The sequence below is a fragment of the Nothobranchius furzeri genome, chromosome 19 (assembly GCF_043380555.1).
Source record: "Nothobranchius furzeri strain GRZ-AD chromosome 19, NfurGRZ-RIMD1, whole genome shotgun sequence".
In the NCBI taxonomy this organism is placed as follows: Eukaryota; Metazoa; Chordata; class Actinopteri; order Cyprinodontiformes; family Nothobranchiidae; genus Nothobranchius; species Nothobranchius furzeri.
Window position 1 is genome coordinate 20830614 of NC_091759.1, and position 16819 is coordinate 20847432.

The 16819-nt window shown below is 45.4% G+C and overlaps 1 protein-coding gene across 50 annotated transcripts in view; it reads left to right on the forward strand.

Annotated features, from left to right (window-relative positions):
• Positions 1-16819, forward strand: part of clasp2 (cytoplasmic linker associated protein 2) — a 53063-nt gene that overhangs the window by 25013 nt on the left and 11231 nt on the right. For 4 of the 50 annotated variants that reach the window (XM_054745238.2, XM_070547536.1, XM_070547537.1 and 1 more), the window contains 25 exons: positions 1039-1112; positions 1190-1282; positions 1370-1515; positions 1603-1738; positions 3364-3434; positions 3540-3599; positions 3924-4001; positions 4083-4250; positions 4516-4556; positions 4782-4934; positions 5275-5298; positions 5515-5532; positions 5932-6033; positions 6192-6218; positions 7655-7681; positions 8871-9044; positions 9193-9237; positions 9974-10081; positions 10287-10349; positions 10802-10908; positions 11051-11074; positions 11184-11339; positions 13190-13281; positions 13367-13430; positions 14121-14180. In XM_054745238.2, the coding sequence (XP_054601213.2) occupies positions 1039-1112; positions 1190-1282; positions 1370-1515; positions 1603-1738; positions 3364-3434; positions 3540-3599; positions 3924-4001; positions 4083-4250; positions 4516-4556; positions 4782-4934; positions 5275-5298; positions 5515-5532; positions 5932-6033; positions 6192-6218; positions 7655-7681; positions 8871-9044; positions 9193-9237; positions 9974-10081; positions 10287-10349; positions 10802-10908; positions 11051-11074; positions 11184-11339; positions 13190-13281; positions 13367-13430; positions 14121-14180 (2111 nt within the window). The remainder of the gene's footprint in view (positions 1-1038; positions 1113-1189; positions 1283-1369; positions 1516-1602; positions 1739-3363; positions 3435-3539; positions 3600-3923; positions 4002-4082; positions 4251-4515; positions 4557-4781; positions 4935-5274; positions 5299-5514; positions 5533-5931; positions 6034-6191; positions 6219-7654; positions 7682-8870; positions 9045-9192; positions 9238-9973; positions 10082-10286; positions 10350-10801; positions 10909-11050; positions 11075-11183; positions 11340-13189; positions 13282-13366; positions 13431-14120; positions 14181-16819) is intronic. The other 46 variants (XM_015973904.3, XM_054745240.2, XM_054745248.2 and 43 more) reach the window with 46 other exon arrangements.

Consider the following 16819-nt stretch of genomic DNA (forward strand, 5'->3'; position numbering starts at 1 on the left):
TCGGTTTGTGTCTAAATTTAGCCTAACATGTGTTATTTTGTAATTATGTTGTTTATTTGTTTACATTTTTCCCCTTTAGTCTTTAAAATACAATATTTGCCCATAACTTCTTATTTTATGTCTGTTTGATGTCATCATTTTAAAAATATTAGATCAGATGATACTCAGTACTCAAGTAGCCTTCTAATCAGATACTTTTGTACCCTTACTTGAGTAATAATCCCTATATCAGGAAAATATTGTCCTCGGTTTGTGTCCTTCCAGTGAGCTTTGCAGATGTGGGAAAATGTCATCAGGCAGTAATCGTTGTTAAATTCATAATTATTCTCGGAGAGAGACCAACTCTTATCTGCCCCTGGGAGCCCCGTAATGCATAGCGTCATTTCAACATGGGGGTGTCCGCGACACGGTTTATATGCAGGTAGCGGCGCTGCGGCTGCTTTATATAGCGACTCGTTGCGTTCTCCCTCAACCCAAATCCTCTGATCACGCATTTTAGCTAAAACGCTAACGTTAGCTTGCTTTGCGTTGACTGTAGAGTTGTGGGTGATGGTCACGCAGATGTGTCATGAGATTTGAAGCGTTGCTGCCTTTCACAGACACTTTTTCTGCACGTGCTGCAAACAGGATAGCCGTCTTCTATCAACTGTCCCTCGGCATTCTCCAAATATCCAAAACATGCCCGTACTTCCCACTTTGTCTTCTTTGAGGGATAATAAATGTCCTGAGCGCTGCCGTCTCCTCCTTTGGCCATTATTTCAGCTTTAGCCTCAATAAAGTTTTGTTGTAAACAACAAAGTGCGCATGTGCCGCCGGCAACTTCAGCAGATGATACGGTGGCTGGTAAGGGTCACCGCGCCTACACCGCAGCCACGGTAATCCACCGAGATAATTTTCTAAAAACAAGACGTTATTATTATTGTCAACATTATTACCGCTACACTGGTTACCGTGACAACCCTAATCTCTGCTATGAAGTCCTGATGGATTAAAGTTGGCTGAGAGAGTTGATGGATTAATGGACTCTTTTCTTTTTAGTTTCCAAGGAAAGTGCTGGAGCTGTGGACGAGGAGGACTTTATTAAAGCTTTTACGGATGTCCCTACTGTGCAGGTGCAGCACCTTTCTAAGCTCGTCCCCCGTTGGTGACACTGCTCCCTCTCATCTCTCCTGTTTTCTGGCTTTTGCAGATTTACTCAACACGAGACCTTGAAGACAACCTTAATAAGATTCGTGAGATTTGCTCTGACGACAAACACGACTGGGACCAGAGATGCAACGCTGTCCGTGGATTCTCTTTTGTTTCTGCTTCAGTTGCCTTCCCACTGCAGTTCCCTTTAGGAATGCTTTTTGTGTTTTTGTTTCTACAGCTGAAGAAAATCCGCTCCCTGCTGGTGGCGGGCGCAGCCGGCTACGACTGTTTTTACCAGCATCTACGGCTTCTTGACGGAGCTTTTAAACTGTCTGCTAAGGACCTGCGCTCACAAGTGGTCCGAGAAGCCTGCATCACTGTGGCGTGAGTGGTCTGATCACAGATACTTGGATTAAATCGACTTATAGTTTCTGTTTTTGTGCCTTTTGACACCTGTTTTCTGTCTCTCAGCCACCTCTCGTCGGTTCTGGCAAATAAATTTGACCACGGAGCAGAAGCAATTGTGCCTGTTCTGTTCAACCTCATCCCAAACTGTGCCAAAGTTATGGCGACCTCTGGTGTCTCAGCTATCCGCATTATTATACGAGTGAGTCCATCGTGAAACGTAAAGGGTTATTCCACCCCTAAGTGAGTTTTAGTACGCTGCCGTATTCCCCAGAGTTAGATAAGTGAGAAAAAGCATTTTATAACCAGCTTAAACACTGTCCTGCGGTGGCAGCGGTTCGTTAGCTTTAGCTTAGCATAAACATTGTAAGTGAATGGTAAAAGCTAGCATTTGGTGTGAAAGTCATACAAATGACCCAATAATGATCCAAATTTTCTTTGGGCCTCACTAATCATATAATTTTGTAAAGGCCTCGGAGAAACGGTTTTTTTCTGAGAATAGCAGAGTTTGCATGTCGTGAGATGATACATACCACATTAAGGCCTAGTCCACATGTAGCCAAGTTTTTTTTTTTTAAAAACGAATATCCGCCCCTCCAAAAACTTGCATCCGCACCACCTCAATTTAAAAAAACAACTCTGTCCACACGTACCCGGATAAATACGTTGTTAAGGACATGCCAGACCTGTAGGCGGCAGTACTTCCCCCGTTCTTAACCTCGTCCTTCGTCTGTGGTCTTCCGCAAAGGAGCAGTAATTCCGCTTGCAAAAACAAACAAGCAAAAAGCGCTTGGACAATTGATAAAGCGAGCGCAGCTCTGAGGGCATCCATGATGTCGGCTAGTGTAAACACAGGTCGCACGCGTGATGTCAGCATTTTTTTGTCGCGGAAAGTGACGTTGCGGACCTTAAAACTCCGGTTTTGTCTGTCCACACGCAGACACCCAAAACGGAGAAAAGGCAGATCTTCACTTTGGCCGGAGTTTTTAAAAAGATCCGTTTTCGTGTGGAAAAAACTCCGTTTTCGTGTGGATGACAGGCCAAAACGTAGAAAAATATCTACGTTTTGGCAGATCCCCGGCTACGTGTGGACAGGGCCTAAAATAGCATGTTCTAACCCACTTTAAAGTTGGCAACGTGTAAACGTTGGTGGCAGTGATGCTAACTGCAGCACAATGTTAGCCTGAGCTACTGCAAATGCTAGCCCAAGCTACTGTTAACCCAAGCCCAAGCTACTGCTAATGCTAGCTCAAGCTACTGCTAATACTAGCCTGACATACTGCTAGTGCTAGCCTGAGTTACTGCTAGCCCGTGCTGCTGCTAATGTCCTTGTTAGAAAAAGGAAAACAACAAAGGAGAATGTTACAGTGCTCGGGTAGTGCTCACGGATGTTCTAGGAATATCCATATTTTGAATAGATAGATAGATAGATAGATAGATAGATAGATAGATAGATAGATAGATAGATAGATAGATAGATCTATCCAAAGCTTTCCTACTGAGTTATCTGGATACTCACACATCTGTACACCAAGTTTAACGCGTCATGGAGCATCATAGTTAGAGGAATAAGCCAGCCAATCAGCAAGCAACTCATTCGATATTCATGTCCTGGCTGAGTGGGCGGAGTTGAATTGTCTTTTAAATGTAGGTCTATATTATGGTGTTGTGTTTGGTGACTGATCAGGGCTCCTGGGCCAACAAAGTTTCATACGTTCCATATAAAAACATCAGACCACTTTCCAAATGTAATCCAACAAAAGTTGTTCTAGGACCCCTTTAAATTTCCATATTCACATAAAGTCACTGCTACCTGTCCCTCTGCAGCACACCCACGTCCCCAGACTGATTCCCCTCATCACCAGTAATTGCACATCCAAGTCTGTAGCAGTAAGAAGGTGAGTAAAACCAATGGTACTGCCATGAAAATAGCTTTGCGTGTATATGAACAGGTCATTAATGGATCAAGAATGACTGAATTATAAGATCGCTGTGATTTCCAGACGCTGTTATGATTTCTTGGACCTCCTGCTACAAGAATGGCAAACCCACTCGTTAGAAAGGTGAGGACATATTAACATGAATCTCATAAACACAACAAATCGGAACCATTTTGGGAGATTTTGTTGGAGACGAATATGGAAAAGATCAGTAGATTGATCACAAACATTTTGTTGCTTAACACCTGTGTCATACATGACCAAAACCCAGTTAATCAGATGCTAAACTTCTAATGATAAATGGTTTCCAGTCAGGATCATCTATATTATCAGTAGAAGCTCTTTAGTGTGGAGTCTTTTAAAGGTTAATACACACACACACACACACACACACACACACACGCACCACACACGTTAAACAATGTGTTTTAACTCCATCTGTTTCAGGCACACGGCAGTTTTGGTTGAAAGTATTAAAAAGGGAATCAGAGATGCTGACTCAGAGGCTAGAGTGGAGGCCCGCAAGTACGACACACACACACACCACACACACACACACACACTTTTCTGAAAATGTGAATATTTGTTATTTTCTCACTCTCTAAGAGCCTACTGGGGTCTGAGGAACCACTTCCCAGCAGACGCCGACGCTCTTTACAACTCCTTGGAGTCGTCCTACCAGCGGACGCTGCAGTCCTGCCTGAAGAGCTCCGGGAGCGTGGCCTCTCTTCCCCAGAGCGATCGCTCCTCATCTTCGTCTCAGGAGAGCCTGAAGTAACGAACGCTCCACACTTCTGCTTCATGACTTTGTTTAAACTTCCTAACTCACCAGAACTCGTCAGTCTTCAGGCTAAAGCAGTTTCAGATGGAAACCTTGAGATGAGACATTGTTTTTGCATCTCCCTCTTTTGTAAGGGTTCTCTGGCATAAACTTTAAGTTACTTGGTGGAGTTTCAGGGTTGTTTCCATGACAACGCCAGTTTAGAGATGGCGCATTTGATTGTTTACATGTACTGACCCCAGTTTTCTCTTTTATCAGCCGTCCTCTGTCTTCCAAATGGTCAGCAAATCCAGGGCGAGGTGAGTCTTACACACACACACACACACTGAGAAATGTCATCATCTATGAAGTCATTACCCAGCATTCTCATTGACATCTTGTGTTTTACGTGTTACTGCGCACACGTCTGGTTCGATGTGGGTGTTGTAGTTTGTTACCTGCACGTGTTTGTGATTTATTTTATATGTATCCCATCACCTCCCATCCTTCTCCCAACACGCTCCTCCTCCTCCTCCTCCCATCAGTCACTGCCGGTTCAAAGGCTGGGATGACGCCAGTCTCCCTGCAGCGTTCCCGCAGCGACGTAGACGTAAACGCAGCGGCCCTAGCTAAACGCCGGCACGTCGGACAGGCTGGGGGAGCGGGCCGTCTGCCCCCCGGCTCCTACTCCTCTCTGGGTAAGCCCCCCTCCCCCAAGGCCCTTTTATCAGACAAAGCAGAAAGTCTTCCCAGATCTCTGACGGCGTCGAAGATGACCTCTCCTCCCTCTTCCCCTCCTGCTGCCTGCTCATGCCTGTTTTTACCGCCCTGTCTCTCTTCATCTGCATGTTTCTCTCTTAAACAGTCGGTATGTGACTAATGCACTTTGTGCTCCTTTCTTCTCTTGTTTCTCTTTCTGCTTTTTTCTCGCACTCCTCCCCTTTTTGTTTACAACCCATCCTCTTTTATTTTCCTTTTTTCTTTTTTCTACTTTGAATCTGTTGTTTCCTCCGTTTTGTTCTCTCTCTGCTACTTAAGATGATGCCTCTGATAAAACGGATGGTAAGACCATCTCACTCCGCTTCCTGTTTCCTCTCCCCATCCTCACTTGTGAACTAAACTCGCTCATTGTGACGGTGTGTGGTCACAGCGCCCCCTGCAGTTGCCATCCATTACTACCAGCTTTAACCCTTTACCTCCGGGTGGTGTTGTGTTAAACTGCTGTGTTGTACCTGAAGCATCACGTTTACAGCCCGCTCCTTCTTTATCTGTCTGTAGGATCCAGGTCAGACAACGGTAAGGTTGTTGTCAGGTGCTTGTTGTTTCATCTGTTTTAGGGATGTTCTAGTTGGAAAAACACCACCTGAAGATTTAAAATCACGTTTTACGAGGCAGGTTGCATCTTAAGTTGAGTCTAATGCTGTCGAGGTGGGAAAGGAAACGTCAAATAATCAAAATAAGTCAGATTCTTTGACGCAGCAGGTGGCATTTTAAAATTTAGTGGTTTTTGTTGACTAACTGTAACATCCCTGCTGTAATGATGTGTTTGCACCTGGCTGAGTGTGAATATTCAGCTGTAGAAGCTCCTGTAGTGCTTTTTGGTTTGAGTTGCAGGACGTTTGTGATTCGATGCACCACAACAGGAAGTTAAATTCCTTGTTTGCGTTCTTACGGCATCCTTTCGCCCACGTGCAGGCCGCGTTCGCGCCAAGCAGCCTTTGACGACAGCCAGCAGCATCTCCAGCCAGGTGGACTCACGAGGACGCAGCCGCACCAAGATGGTGTCCCAGTCTCAACGTAAGTATAAAAACTCTGAGAGGGGAGACGTTCTGCCTATTCCAGCTGAAGTGGTGTGTGTGTGTGTGTGTGTGTGTGTGAGGGGTTTCTCTGGAGTCTCTCACCTTGTTGCCGCCGTGGTAACGATACGCTCCGTGTGGATGTTTTTGTGCCTTCAGGTTCCGACGAATCCGATTGCACACCAGGTATTCTGTCTGTTTGTCATCCTGTGTACCACAGTGGGATGGGTGGCCCACATGCTGCTTTCATTTTGGTCAAGGTGGTGTGTGTGTGTGTGTGTGTGTGTGTGTGTGTGTGTGTGTGTGTGTGTGTGTGTGTGTGTGTGTGTGTGTGTGTGTGTGTGTGTGTGTGTGTGTGTGTGTGTGTGTGTGTGTGTGTGTGTGTTTGCATGCTGTGTTTCATCACTGAGGGTGGTGCAGTGACCATGTAATTTCTTCTGCTCCAGCTTGGCTCTGGCTGATTTTACAAAACAACAAACCTAAAGCAAATCACACACACACACACACACACACACACACATGCACGCACGCACGCACGCATGTGCTCGCACGCCCACACAGATACACAAACCTTCACATAAACGCACATCAATGTGCACATACACACATCTCAAAATACACACACACACCTACAGGTACACATACACACACACACATTCACACACCAACACATCTTTAAACACTTATACACACATAAACAAACACACACACAAGCTCTTTGATCAGAAGTTCAGGAAACCCAGAAGATGATATGTGTGTGTGTGTGTGTGTGGGTCCTAGTGTGTGTGTGTGTGTGGGGGGGGGGGGGGGGTCCTAGTGTGTGTGTGTGTCTGTGTGTGTGTGTGTGTGGGTCCGAGTGTGTGTGTGTGTGTGTGTGTGTGTATCCGAGTGTGTGTGTGTGTGTGTGTGTATCCGAGTGTGTGTGTGTGTGTGTATCCGAGTGTGTGTATGTGTGTGTGTGTGGATCCGAGTGTGTGTGTGTATCCAAGTGTGTGTGTGTGTGTGTGTATCTGAGTGTGTGTATGTGTGTGTGTGTGGATCTGAGTGTGTGTATGTGTGTGTGTGTGGATCTGAGTGTGTGTCTGTGTGTGTATGTGTGTGTGTGTGTGTGTGTGTGTGTGTGTGTGTGTGTGTGTGTGTGGATCCGAGTGTGTGTGTGTGTGTGGGTCGAGTGTGTGTATGTGTGTGTGTGTGGGTCGAGTGTGTGTATGTGTGTGTGTGTGGGTCCGAGTGTGTGTGTGCGTGTGTGTGTGTGTGTGTGTGTGTGTGTGTGTGTGGATCCGAGTGTGTGTGTGTGTGTGGGTCCGAGTGTGTGTGTGCGTGTGTGTGTGTGTGGGGACAGTTTTTCACCGTTTTCCTTTAAACACATTATTTTCCTCATTGTGAACAGGTTTGCCGTACCCAACATGCACCGCTTCCCCCCAGCTTATTTGTCTCTTTCACCAGTAAATCTATTCACGCGTGTTTTAGCTACGCCAGGGTGCACCCCCATCAAATGCTGTCCTCCAATTCCCATGATGCCTTTTGCGTTTACCCACAATGCATCTGGTTTAATCTGCTGTTCCTTCCCCATTACTTCTGCTTCCCCACCCTCCTCTCCACCAACGGGCTTAATGCCTCAGGATCTCAGTCTGCTAACACTGTTGGTGGTAAGATCACAGCGCTGCATGTTCCTTCACTTCATAGTCGTGACGTGTTAGCAGAGTCATCAGTCGTGCTGGCGGAGGAAATGATACAGCCACATCACCGCGTAGCTTCTCAATCAGGGAACACGCGGCTTATTCTGTCACGTCATCTTTTATGCGTCGCTGACAGCGACCTCATTGGTTGAATTAAACCGCGTGACATTAGTTAACAGAAGATAACCCATAAGTATTTACAATATAAACATGCGAAGATAAAGATATACATACAGAGATAAAACAAACATAATAATGTAATAGAAGTCAACATTAAATCATGATCTTTTGTAGATCTCAGCTCTTAACATGACGCCTTTTATTTATTTATTTATTTCCCAGCTTTTCTTTTCTTTTTGCGTGCACATAGAAACACCCTTAAAGCTCTCAGTGTGGCAAAGGCATGCTGGGATATGTAGTTAGAAGCTTTTTACTTAATTCTGCACGCATGTTGTGTGCCTGGGTTTGTTTAACTTTGTGAAGGATGCTAAATACAAAATAAGCCTCGAGAATCAGAAAGTTGTTTAATTATTTTTTTTTTTGAATAAAATTCATTTTTGCACCTTGAAAGTTCTTACATCAGATGGGTTATAAATGAAGACATCTACAGGCCACACACTGTGCAGATGGTCCCGTCTTTAGGATCTACCTTCGACTGAAGACTCGTAGCGCTAGCACTTAGACGAGTCACCTGTGTTGTGTGTTTGTGTGGGTTCAGGTGAGTGTTTGTGAGTCGCTGTGAGAGAACGAGACTCGTCCGTGTGCACGTCGTCCGTCCCGATAAGACCCGTTTTGATTGAGCACCAGAGCTCATTTCATCTATTCTCACATGTCTCGTCTAGCTCTGTAGATCTAGTACGTGTCGTCCGTTTGTGTCTGGAGTTGTAGAAACGTACGTCACTAGATAAACTAGAGCCGACGGGGTTTTGGGTTGTTTTCGTTTTGTTAGAATTTGTTTAAAAAGTGAATTTAGGAAGATTTAGCACTGAAAAAACAAGAAAATTGGCCAATCAGCACACATTCGTGTTTGTTACCAGTCAGAAAACCAGAATAACCCTGAGTGTTGGGGGGGGGGGGGGGGTTAAAGTAAAGAGGTGGGTCCGGTTCTACAGCTTTCCCGGTTCTGACTCCCGTCTTCTTTGTTTTCTCCTCTCTGAAGCCGGCAGTCGGAGCGGCTCTCCGGGACGAGTGCTGACGACGACGGCGCTGAGCACCATGAGCTCCGGGACCCACAGGGTTCTGGGTGGGACCGCCGGGGACGGACGCAGACGCAGCCGCATTCCCCGCAGCCAGGGCTGCTCCAGAGACTCCTCGCCCACTCGCCTGTCTGTCGGTGGGTTTCTAAAGCGTTCTCCTCCAGAGTTTTGTTGCGTTTTGGCGTCTCCAAACGGAGGTCGTTCCTGACCCGTCCGGTGATTCAGCTGGGATAAACCGGGCTCAGATTGTTGATCTCCCTCTCCTTATTCTGGTGCTTCCTCTAGCTCCTTCTAGCCTTAGTTCCAACTACAATGGCGCAAGCAGAGGAGGTAAGGGTCCTACACAGATCGAACCACCTCCATCCGTCTTCCCTCCTCCTTTTCTATCCATCAATACAAAACCAGAAATCCCATCCCCTCCGCCATGCCTGCTGCCTCGGCTTCGTAGGTCCCTCATCTTTCTGAATCGCCTGATTTCATGGCCGTGTTGTTATGGTGACGGGTGCCCGAGATCAGCTGATTTTTTTTTTCTTCCTCCACGCTTTGTGGACACACGCAGCCTCTGAGCGTACTAACCTGTCGTTAGCGGCCGAGAAACGAGCCTTCTCACAGGATCGGCGAACACGTCGCCACTCTGGATGGCTGCGGCTGAACTAAGCAATGAAGCATAAAGATGATTGCATCCCTGCCCCCACACTCCCCTCACCCGCCATCATCTCTGATGAATCAACTCTGTCTGTCTGTGTGTGTGTCTGTGTGTGTGTGGGTGAGGATAAAAACGTCTTTAGTTGTTTTGTCCAGCTGATTTTCGGCTCGGTAAAGGCGCATCTCATCTAAAACGGAGAGTAAAATACCAGGATGTAAGCTTTCAGGGCAACTCTCCCCGTTTATGTTGAGATGCTCCTTCACGACCAGGAGACTCAGTTTGTCAACTTGTCTTCACTCCTCCGTCTCTGTTCCGTAAATCCTCTCAATTCCTTTCTTTTCTGCAACTTGTCTTCTTTTCCCTGTTCTCCTTTCCCGCCCCCACCACCTGCGATTGCCGCGTACGGCCGGGTGGCGTTAGCTCGAGGCAGCCGTATCCCTCGGCCCAGTATGAGTCAGGGCTGCAGCAGGGAGGCCAGCCGGGAGAGCAGCCGGGACACCAGCCCCGTTCGCTCCTTCACACCTCTGGGTGAGTAGCTCCAGTGGGCAGATTCCCGCCAGCAGAGTCGGACAAAAATGCTTTAGATTCAGTTTAATCACAGGAAAACTTAGCAGCTCACCTGTTTGGAAGTGTTTTCCTGCTTTTCTCTCCATTTTCACCTGAAGTTCCTGTGTTGTCGTGTGAGTGTGTGTTAAACTCTGCGTGTGTGTGTGTGTTTTAATCTTGATTACAGCGACACGGAGCTACTCCCGCTCCACTGGAGCTCTCCACACACCTGATGCATTTGGTGCTGCAGGTGAAGGCTGAGTACACCTACCTCTTCATACCTCACCCACCTCCTCGGACCGATTGGTTTTTCTTTGGCTCATTTTGTTCTTTTCAGTGCCAGTCACCCTCTTTCTATTACCAGCTTGTTTTCTCGTCCATCAGCCTCAGTTTATGCTCTTTTCTTTTTTTTTTTGTGCTCCAGGATGTCGAACCCTCCAGGGGAATTGCATGCTTCCGCCTGTTTTTGTTGCCAGTTAATAACTTCTTCCAGTTTGATCTGTTCATCCTTCATTTAGCTGGAACGTCGTCTGGTGTTTTTGTTTTTTCTTATGTCATCCCGTCTCCTCCCCCCCCAGTGGCGACCATATTGTCACCTAACAAGTCATCATATTAACTTACAGGATTGCTTCCTGGGGAAATGTGGTAATGTTGAGTTTTCCGGTTTTGACTTTTTTTTGCCATGTTTCCCTCCGTCTCCAGGGTCAGGCTTCGGCATCAGTCAGTCCAGTCGTCTCTCCTCTTCGGTCAGCGCCATGAGGGTCCTCAACACCGGCTCAGACGTAGAAGAAGCTCTGGCAGACGCTCTGGTATGGAAAACTGAGCTTTCACACAAACAGAAAACACCCCAACAGTTAGAAACTCAACACATTTCCAGTAATCGTACACAGTCTTAGTTTAGGTCTGCATGAAAACTAACCCCTGGTTCTACCTCTTGTTTAATGCTATCAGCTGTTGGGAGACATGAGATCTAAGGTCAGCTTCTTCTCCTGGCTCTCACCCGTGTGTGGGTTTTGGTGCCTAGCGGGGATCTGTATTTGGGTGTTGCCTGTGCCTTTTACCACGTTCCCTTTCTGAACCACAGAAGAAGCCAGCGCGGCGGCGGTATGAGAACTACAGCATGTATTCAGACGACGATGCTAACAGCGATGCGTCCAGCGCCTGTTCAGAGAGGTCCTACAGCTCCAGGAACGGAGGAGCCATCCCCACCTACATGAGGCAGACGGAGGACGTGGCCGAGGTTGGCAACAGGAGACGAGTCTCCATGTGAAGCAGCAGAAAAGCCTAAATATGCTAAAGGTGTTGGAGTGAAATGAAAAATGATCCATCGAAGGGGAAATTAGTGGCGTTTCTGCGGGAGTGTTATCATAATGCAAATAACTAAGTTTAAAGGTGCAATAAGTACAGCGAAATAATCACCAAAACCTTTAATGTCTCATTCATGTTGGAAGGACGGCCATACTGAAGCAGTTTTCATTCTCAGCCAATGGGGTGTCAGTTTTTCTCCTTTTAAAAAGGCCAAAGAGGGATGTCGTTACCGTTTACGGTCTGTCCCGCCTCCATACTTCCTGGTTTGAGAGCCAATCATATGTGAGCCCGCAACACAAACACTGTGCTAGCATTTGTAATTTGTCACCGGCTGGCAAACCGTAGTAGAAGATCCCACAGGCTCAAAATGAAACTATTTTTGTTTTACTCTCGTATTGGGTAAAGAAGGCTAGAGGCTAATGTTGAGCTAACAATGCTAACAGTAAATTAGAAGCAAATGGTTGGCTATTAAAAATCTCAAGCCTATTTTTTTTATTACCAACAAGTGAATGATGAGCCAATCATGGCGTTTTACTTCCATTAATGAGTCTTTAAGGACTATAACAGCAAGACGGTGTCGGTACAGGATCTGCTCGAGTGCAAGATCGGCTCTGGGTCCTTCGACTGCCGATGACGTCAAAGTACGGCAAGCCCACTCGGACAAAATACACTACACATCTTTATACTGTTGGAAAGAATTTAGCAGTTTTGTTATTAAAATAATGTTTCTTAAGACGTAAGTTTGTGTTTATAATGGTATTTGTAAAATAAAACACTATATTGTGTACATAATGTTGAACTCCTCTTTGAGCACATCCCTTGAAGGATCATAGGTACTAGCAACACCTGTGAAATTGTATTTGCAGGAAAGAAGTGTGTCCCGTTTATTGAAGTATTTTGTGTTTAGAGTTTTTGACGTCTTGTCCATGCGTAGTTCAGTTACGCTCATAGCTGCTAGCCAAAACTCTGGAGTTAAAAGTTTTCTGGCTTTACTAAAATACATGTCTGTACTTATTTGATTGATGGTATTTTTACTTTCTATTAGACTCCAAATGTAATCATTTGGCACGTTTCTAATTCATAATTTGTAAGAATGTAATCTGTGATATTAGCATTAGCATTCCTATGGGTTTTTCTATGTATATTAGCATTGCGCTAACCACTCGCTGCCAAATTGCAGCCTTTGCGATTAGAAAATCTCCTTTTGTCACATCGCAATTTAATTGCACATGCAGTTAATCGTTCAGCCCTAATATACATGCAGCTCTATGCTAAAAGTGTATTTTCAAAGAGGTAATGATGGGTTTCTTTGTAAAAGTTGTCCATCTTTCCAACAGAAAGATTTGCCTGGACCAACGTAACGTGATAACAACGTAACGTGAGTACGTAATTCCGTAAGGTTCATGTTCAGCCTATCAACTACTTTGACGTCATCGGCAGTCGAAGGACCCCGAGCCGATCTTGCATCCGAGCAGATCTTGTACCGACACCGGCAAACAACCACACTTCCCCTAATGTCAGAGGAATATTACCGTAATAAGGGTAGTAAGTGCTCCCTACCGAAAAACAGCCCAAAATGCTAACACCAGATATGACAATGTATTTTGTCTACTGAGCATCTTACCATGTGTGACTCATCTTGGATTGCTTCTGGCACTGATCCGTAACTGGTACCAACATTGGACCACAGGGTGTCATTATTACCTCATGCACCTTTTAAACTCCTGTACCTTAGAAGTCTTTATGCCTGTTGAGTTTTCTTGTGTTTATGGTGGTTTTAAGGTGCTCAACCGCTGCGCCAGTGCCAACTGGTCAGAGAGGAAGGAGGGTTTATTAGGCCTACAAGCTCTGCTGAAGAGCCAGCGCACACTCAGGTCAGAACACACACGTGTGTTTTCTAGAGAGAACGCACAGCAGATTCTTAAACCTAAAATATCCCTTTGTTCTTCTTCCTGTCAGTCGAGTAGAGTTAAAGAGGCTGTGTGAGATCTTCACCAGGATGTTTGCAGACCCTCACAGTAAGGTATGAATGCATGTAGCCCAATATTCACACACCACACACACACTCACACACACAATACCATAACACCAAATTCATCATTCCCCTACTTCTTATTTTCTTTATTTTAACTTTGTTTATCCCATCATCCTTCACTGTACCGGATTCTGCAAAAACACAGATGTGTACGACCTTTTATCTTACACACACACACACACACACACACACACACACACACACACACACAACCTCGTTAAGCACAATAATTAACGACGTCAGAGTAAAATGGGGGATAAACTGGCCAGAATATGTTGACACATGTGGATTTACACACGTTTACAGAAACACGGCATGCTGAGTGTGTAAAGCCCCGGCTGTCTAACAGCATGCCACGCCTGAGTTTGCGTGAGATCTCACGTTCTCCGCCGCCCTGTGGGATTGCTCTGTCACCGTTCAGCTCTCTGCATCCACTTCCCTCTCTTTCCCTCCCAACGACACTCACCCCACACACACTCAGATGCTCTGAAACACACACACACACACTTACACGTAACTGGGCTGCCAGCTCTTTTCTCTCACTAACCAGCTGTGGCTCGCCCTTTTCTAACACTTCCACTGGCACCACGAGTGCCCCGTAGCCTCACACGTGGCGTACAGTGTGTGGATTTTCCTCTTTTCCATTCGTTTGATGTTTGACGGTTTGATGAATTTCAGCGAGACTCCGGCAGGGTGTACGGCACCGCAGAATCCGGTATAAGCTCAGCCTCCTTCAAGGTACCGCATCTCACCATGGATCTGTCCCCTGACCTCACCCCTCTGCTCCTACCTCCTCTTTTATTTTCCATGTCATTGATTTCACTTATTTGTTGCTAATGTACACAAAACAACCTGTCAGATGTTTGTGATGTGATGCACCTGTTGTGGAAGTCCAGATGGGTTTACTCTGACTCTGTTAGGATGCTAACGGATGTGTTTCTCTCCTCCCCCGCCCCCACGCCACCCTACTGTGGGACTCTCTGTAGAGAGTAAGTTTAGCCAATCCTCTTGTGTTTGTTTTTGGATGAAAATCTGCTTCATTAATCTGATTGGGAATCAGTTACCAAGGCAACTGCATAATCCCCCCACTAACCTGTCTCATGTAAACAGTGCCTCACTGCTCTGCTCCAATCAGCTGCTGGCACATAGAGATGTTTACCTCTGGGTCCTAATGCTCATCGAGTTAAACGCCTCGTTCTAATTTTGACATGTTTGGTGTAATTTTGGGTGTTTTAAGTGGAAATGGTGTTTGGGACTGAAGATGATTACCACTAACCTCACAAAGGGGACTAATGCTGTTCTGACATCTCCTATTAGAGCTGCACGATTGTCAGGGACCGAGCAGTAAAACTCCAGGACAATGGTATAAAAAGAATATCTTCTCCATATATTTCATAAATAATTAACCAAAATCAAAACAAAAGCGGGCCCAAAGGAAAAAATGGCCACAAAAATAACCTTAACTAAAAGTAACAAGCAAGACTCACCAAAACTGAGACACACAGGGGAATTTATACACACAGGCTAGCCTACAGACAACGAGGAGGGGAGAGACCGGGGAAACACGAAGACAAACAGTAAATAAACCTAGGAACTAAGTCAACAAAGTATAACTACCACAAAAAGTTTAACTAATACATCCTAACAAAATCTGGTAAACTCAATTAGAGCTTCAGAACGTCTGGTTTCTGGTTTCTTCATTATCAAGTCCCCTGCTTCCAGGAGCCAGATGGGATGTTCCACTTCCTGCCTGGAGTTAAACTGGGCGTGTCCCCTCTCTCCGCCAGTTCATCCGATCTCAGAATACAAATGAAAATAGTTAATGATCACATAAACTGTGTATAAGATAAATTACTAAATGTGTGCACCCATTAGTAAACATCTTACAATATTACAACAAAATGAAATAAACCAGCGTGTGGGAAAAAATATTTAAATAATACTAACACTGAGAAATGGCTGGAGGAACCTCCACAACGATGTTACGACACCGCAACATACGTCTGCGTGCATTAAGGGTACCCGGCGCGCAGCAATCCACCTACCACAATAGTTCTTTTGGAAATATGCAGAAGCAGTCTCCGAGGGGGGGGGGGGTAGGGTTCATCATAAAACCCACTCCCCTCAAGTGAAATTAGGTCATTTTGCAAATCTCGTTCATTTGACCTGTCAATCAAACCTTTTTGGCCTATTGGCCAATATTTAAGGCTTGGGCCAAAAAGCGGGGTTACCCTTCATCTGCTGGGTCAGGGAAGATGTTGAAGTTAATATAAGGACGCTAACAGAGGTTATGATGAAGACTTTGTAAAAAAAAAAAAAGAGGAGGACATTTAGAATTTTTCCAGCAGTGAATTGTGTTTGTGGACTATTTCAGTGAAGGACATTAATGGACACTTGCGGATGTAAAAAGTCAGAACAGAACCATCTCAACCAAAGCTATCAATGAGGTTGGACATTAGCATTCCTGAGTGGTTTGACAAAAGTGTTTAGCATGTCTATAGTTATGATCATACCATACTGCAGAAAACACAGATTTGACCCAGAAAATCATAATTGGCCGTCTGCAGTAGGGGTGGGCAATAGAAACGATATAAGGTAGAAACGATATAAAATTGGCCAATGGTAAGTTTTTGGCTCTACCGCGATAACACACGTCACTAGGACTGGGGTGTCCAATCCTGGTCCTGGAGGGCCGGTATCCAGCAGGTTTTGTGGTTTTTCTGCTCCAACAGGCTTGATTCAGTGGTTGAAACACCTGTGCAGCAGCTCATCAGGCTCTGCAGAAGCCTGTTAATTAGCTGCTGATTGAAATCAGGTGTGTTGAAACAGAGTTCAAACTAAAACATGCAGGATACCGGCCCTCCAGGACCAGGATTGGACACCCCTGCACTAGGATGTGCACCCGCGCCGACGTTGGAACAACAGAATGGCAGTGACTGCAAGCACGTAGCGGGAGGAGGCGGAGCATTCTACACTTTTTGGACGTCTTTATTCTGCTGCAATGTATTTTCCATATGAGGATTTTTTTAAAGCATGTCATTTTGACATATATAAACAAAGGAAAAAATATATCGCGGTATATATTGTAATCGCACATGCTTCAGATTATATCGCAATATAGATTTGAGGCCATGTCGCCCAGCCCCAGTCTGCGGGATGTAAAACGGTAAACGGGTGCGTTTTCAACCAGATCAATTAGATTTTCAAGTCTTGTATTAAAATTCTTGTCATTTTTGAAGATGCACGCTGGGATTTACGAAATTATCGACACACTGAAATATTGTGATAATTATTGTTGAGAAACTGAACCGATATTTAAAAGCAGTGAATCAATTTTTATTGACAACATGCATTTACACTATTTCTTGTTTGTGGCG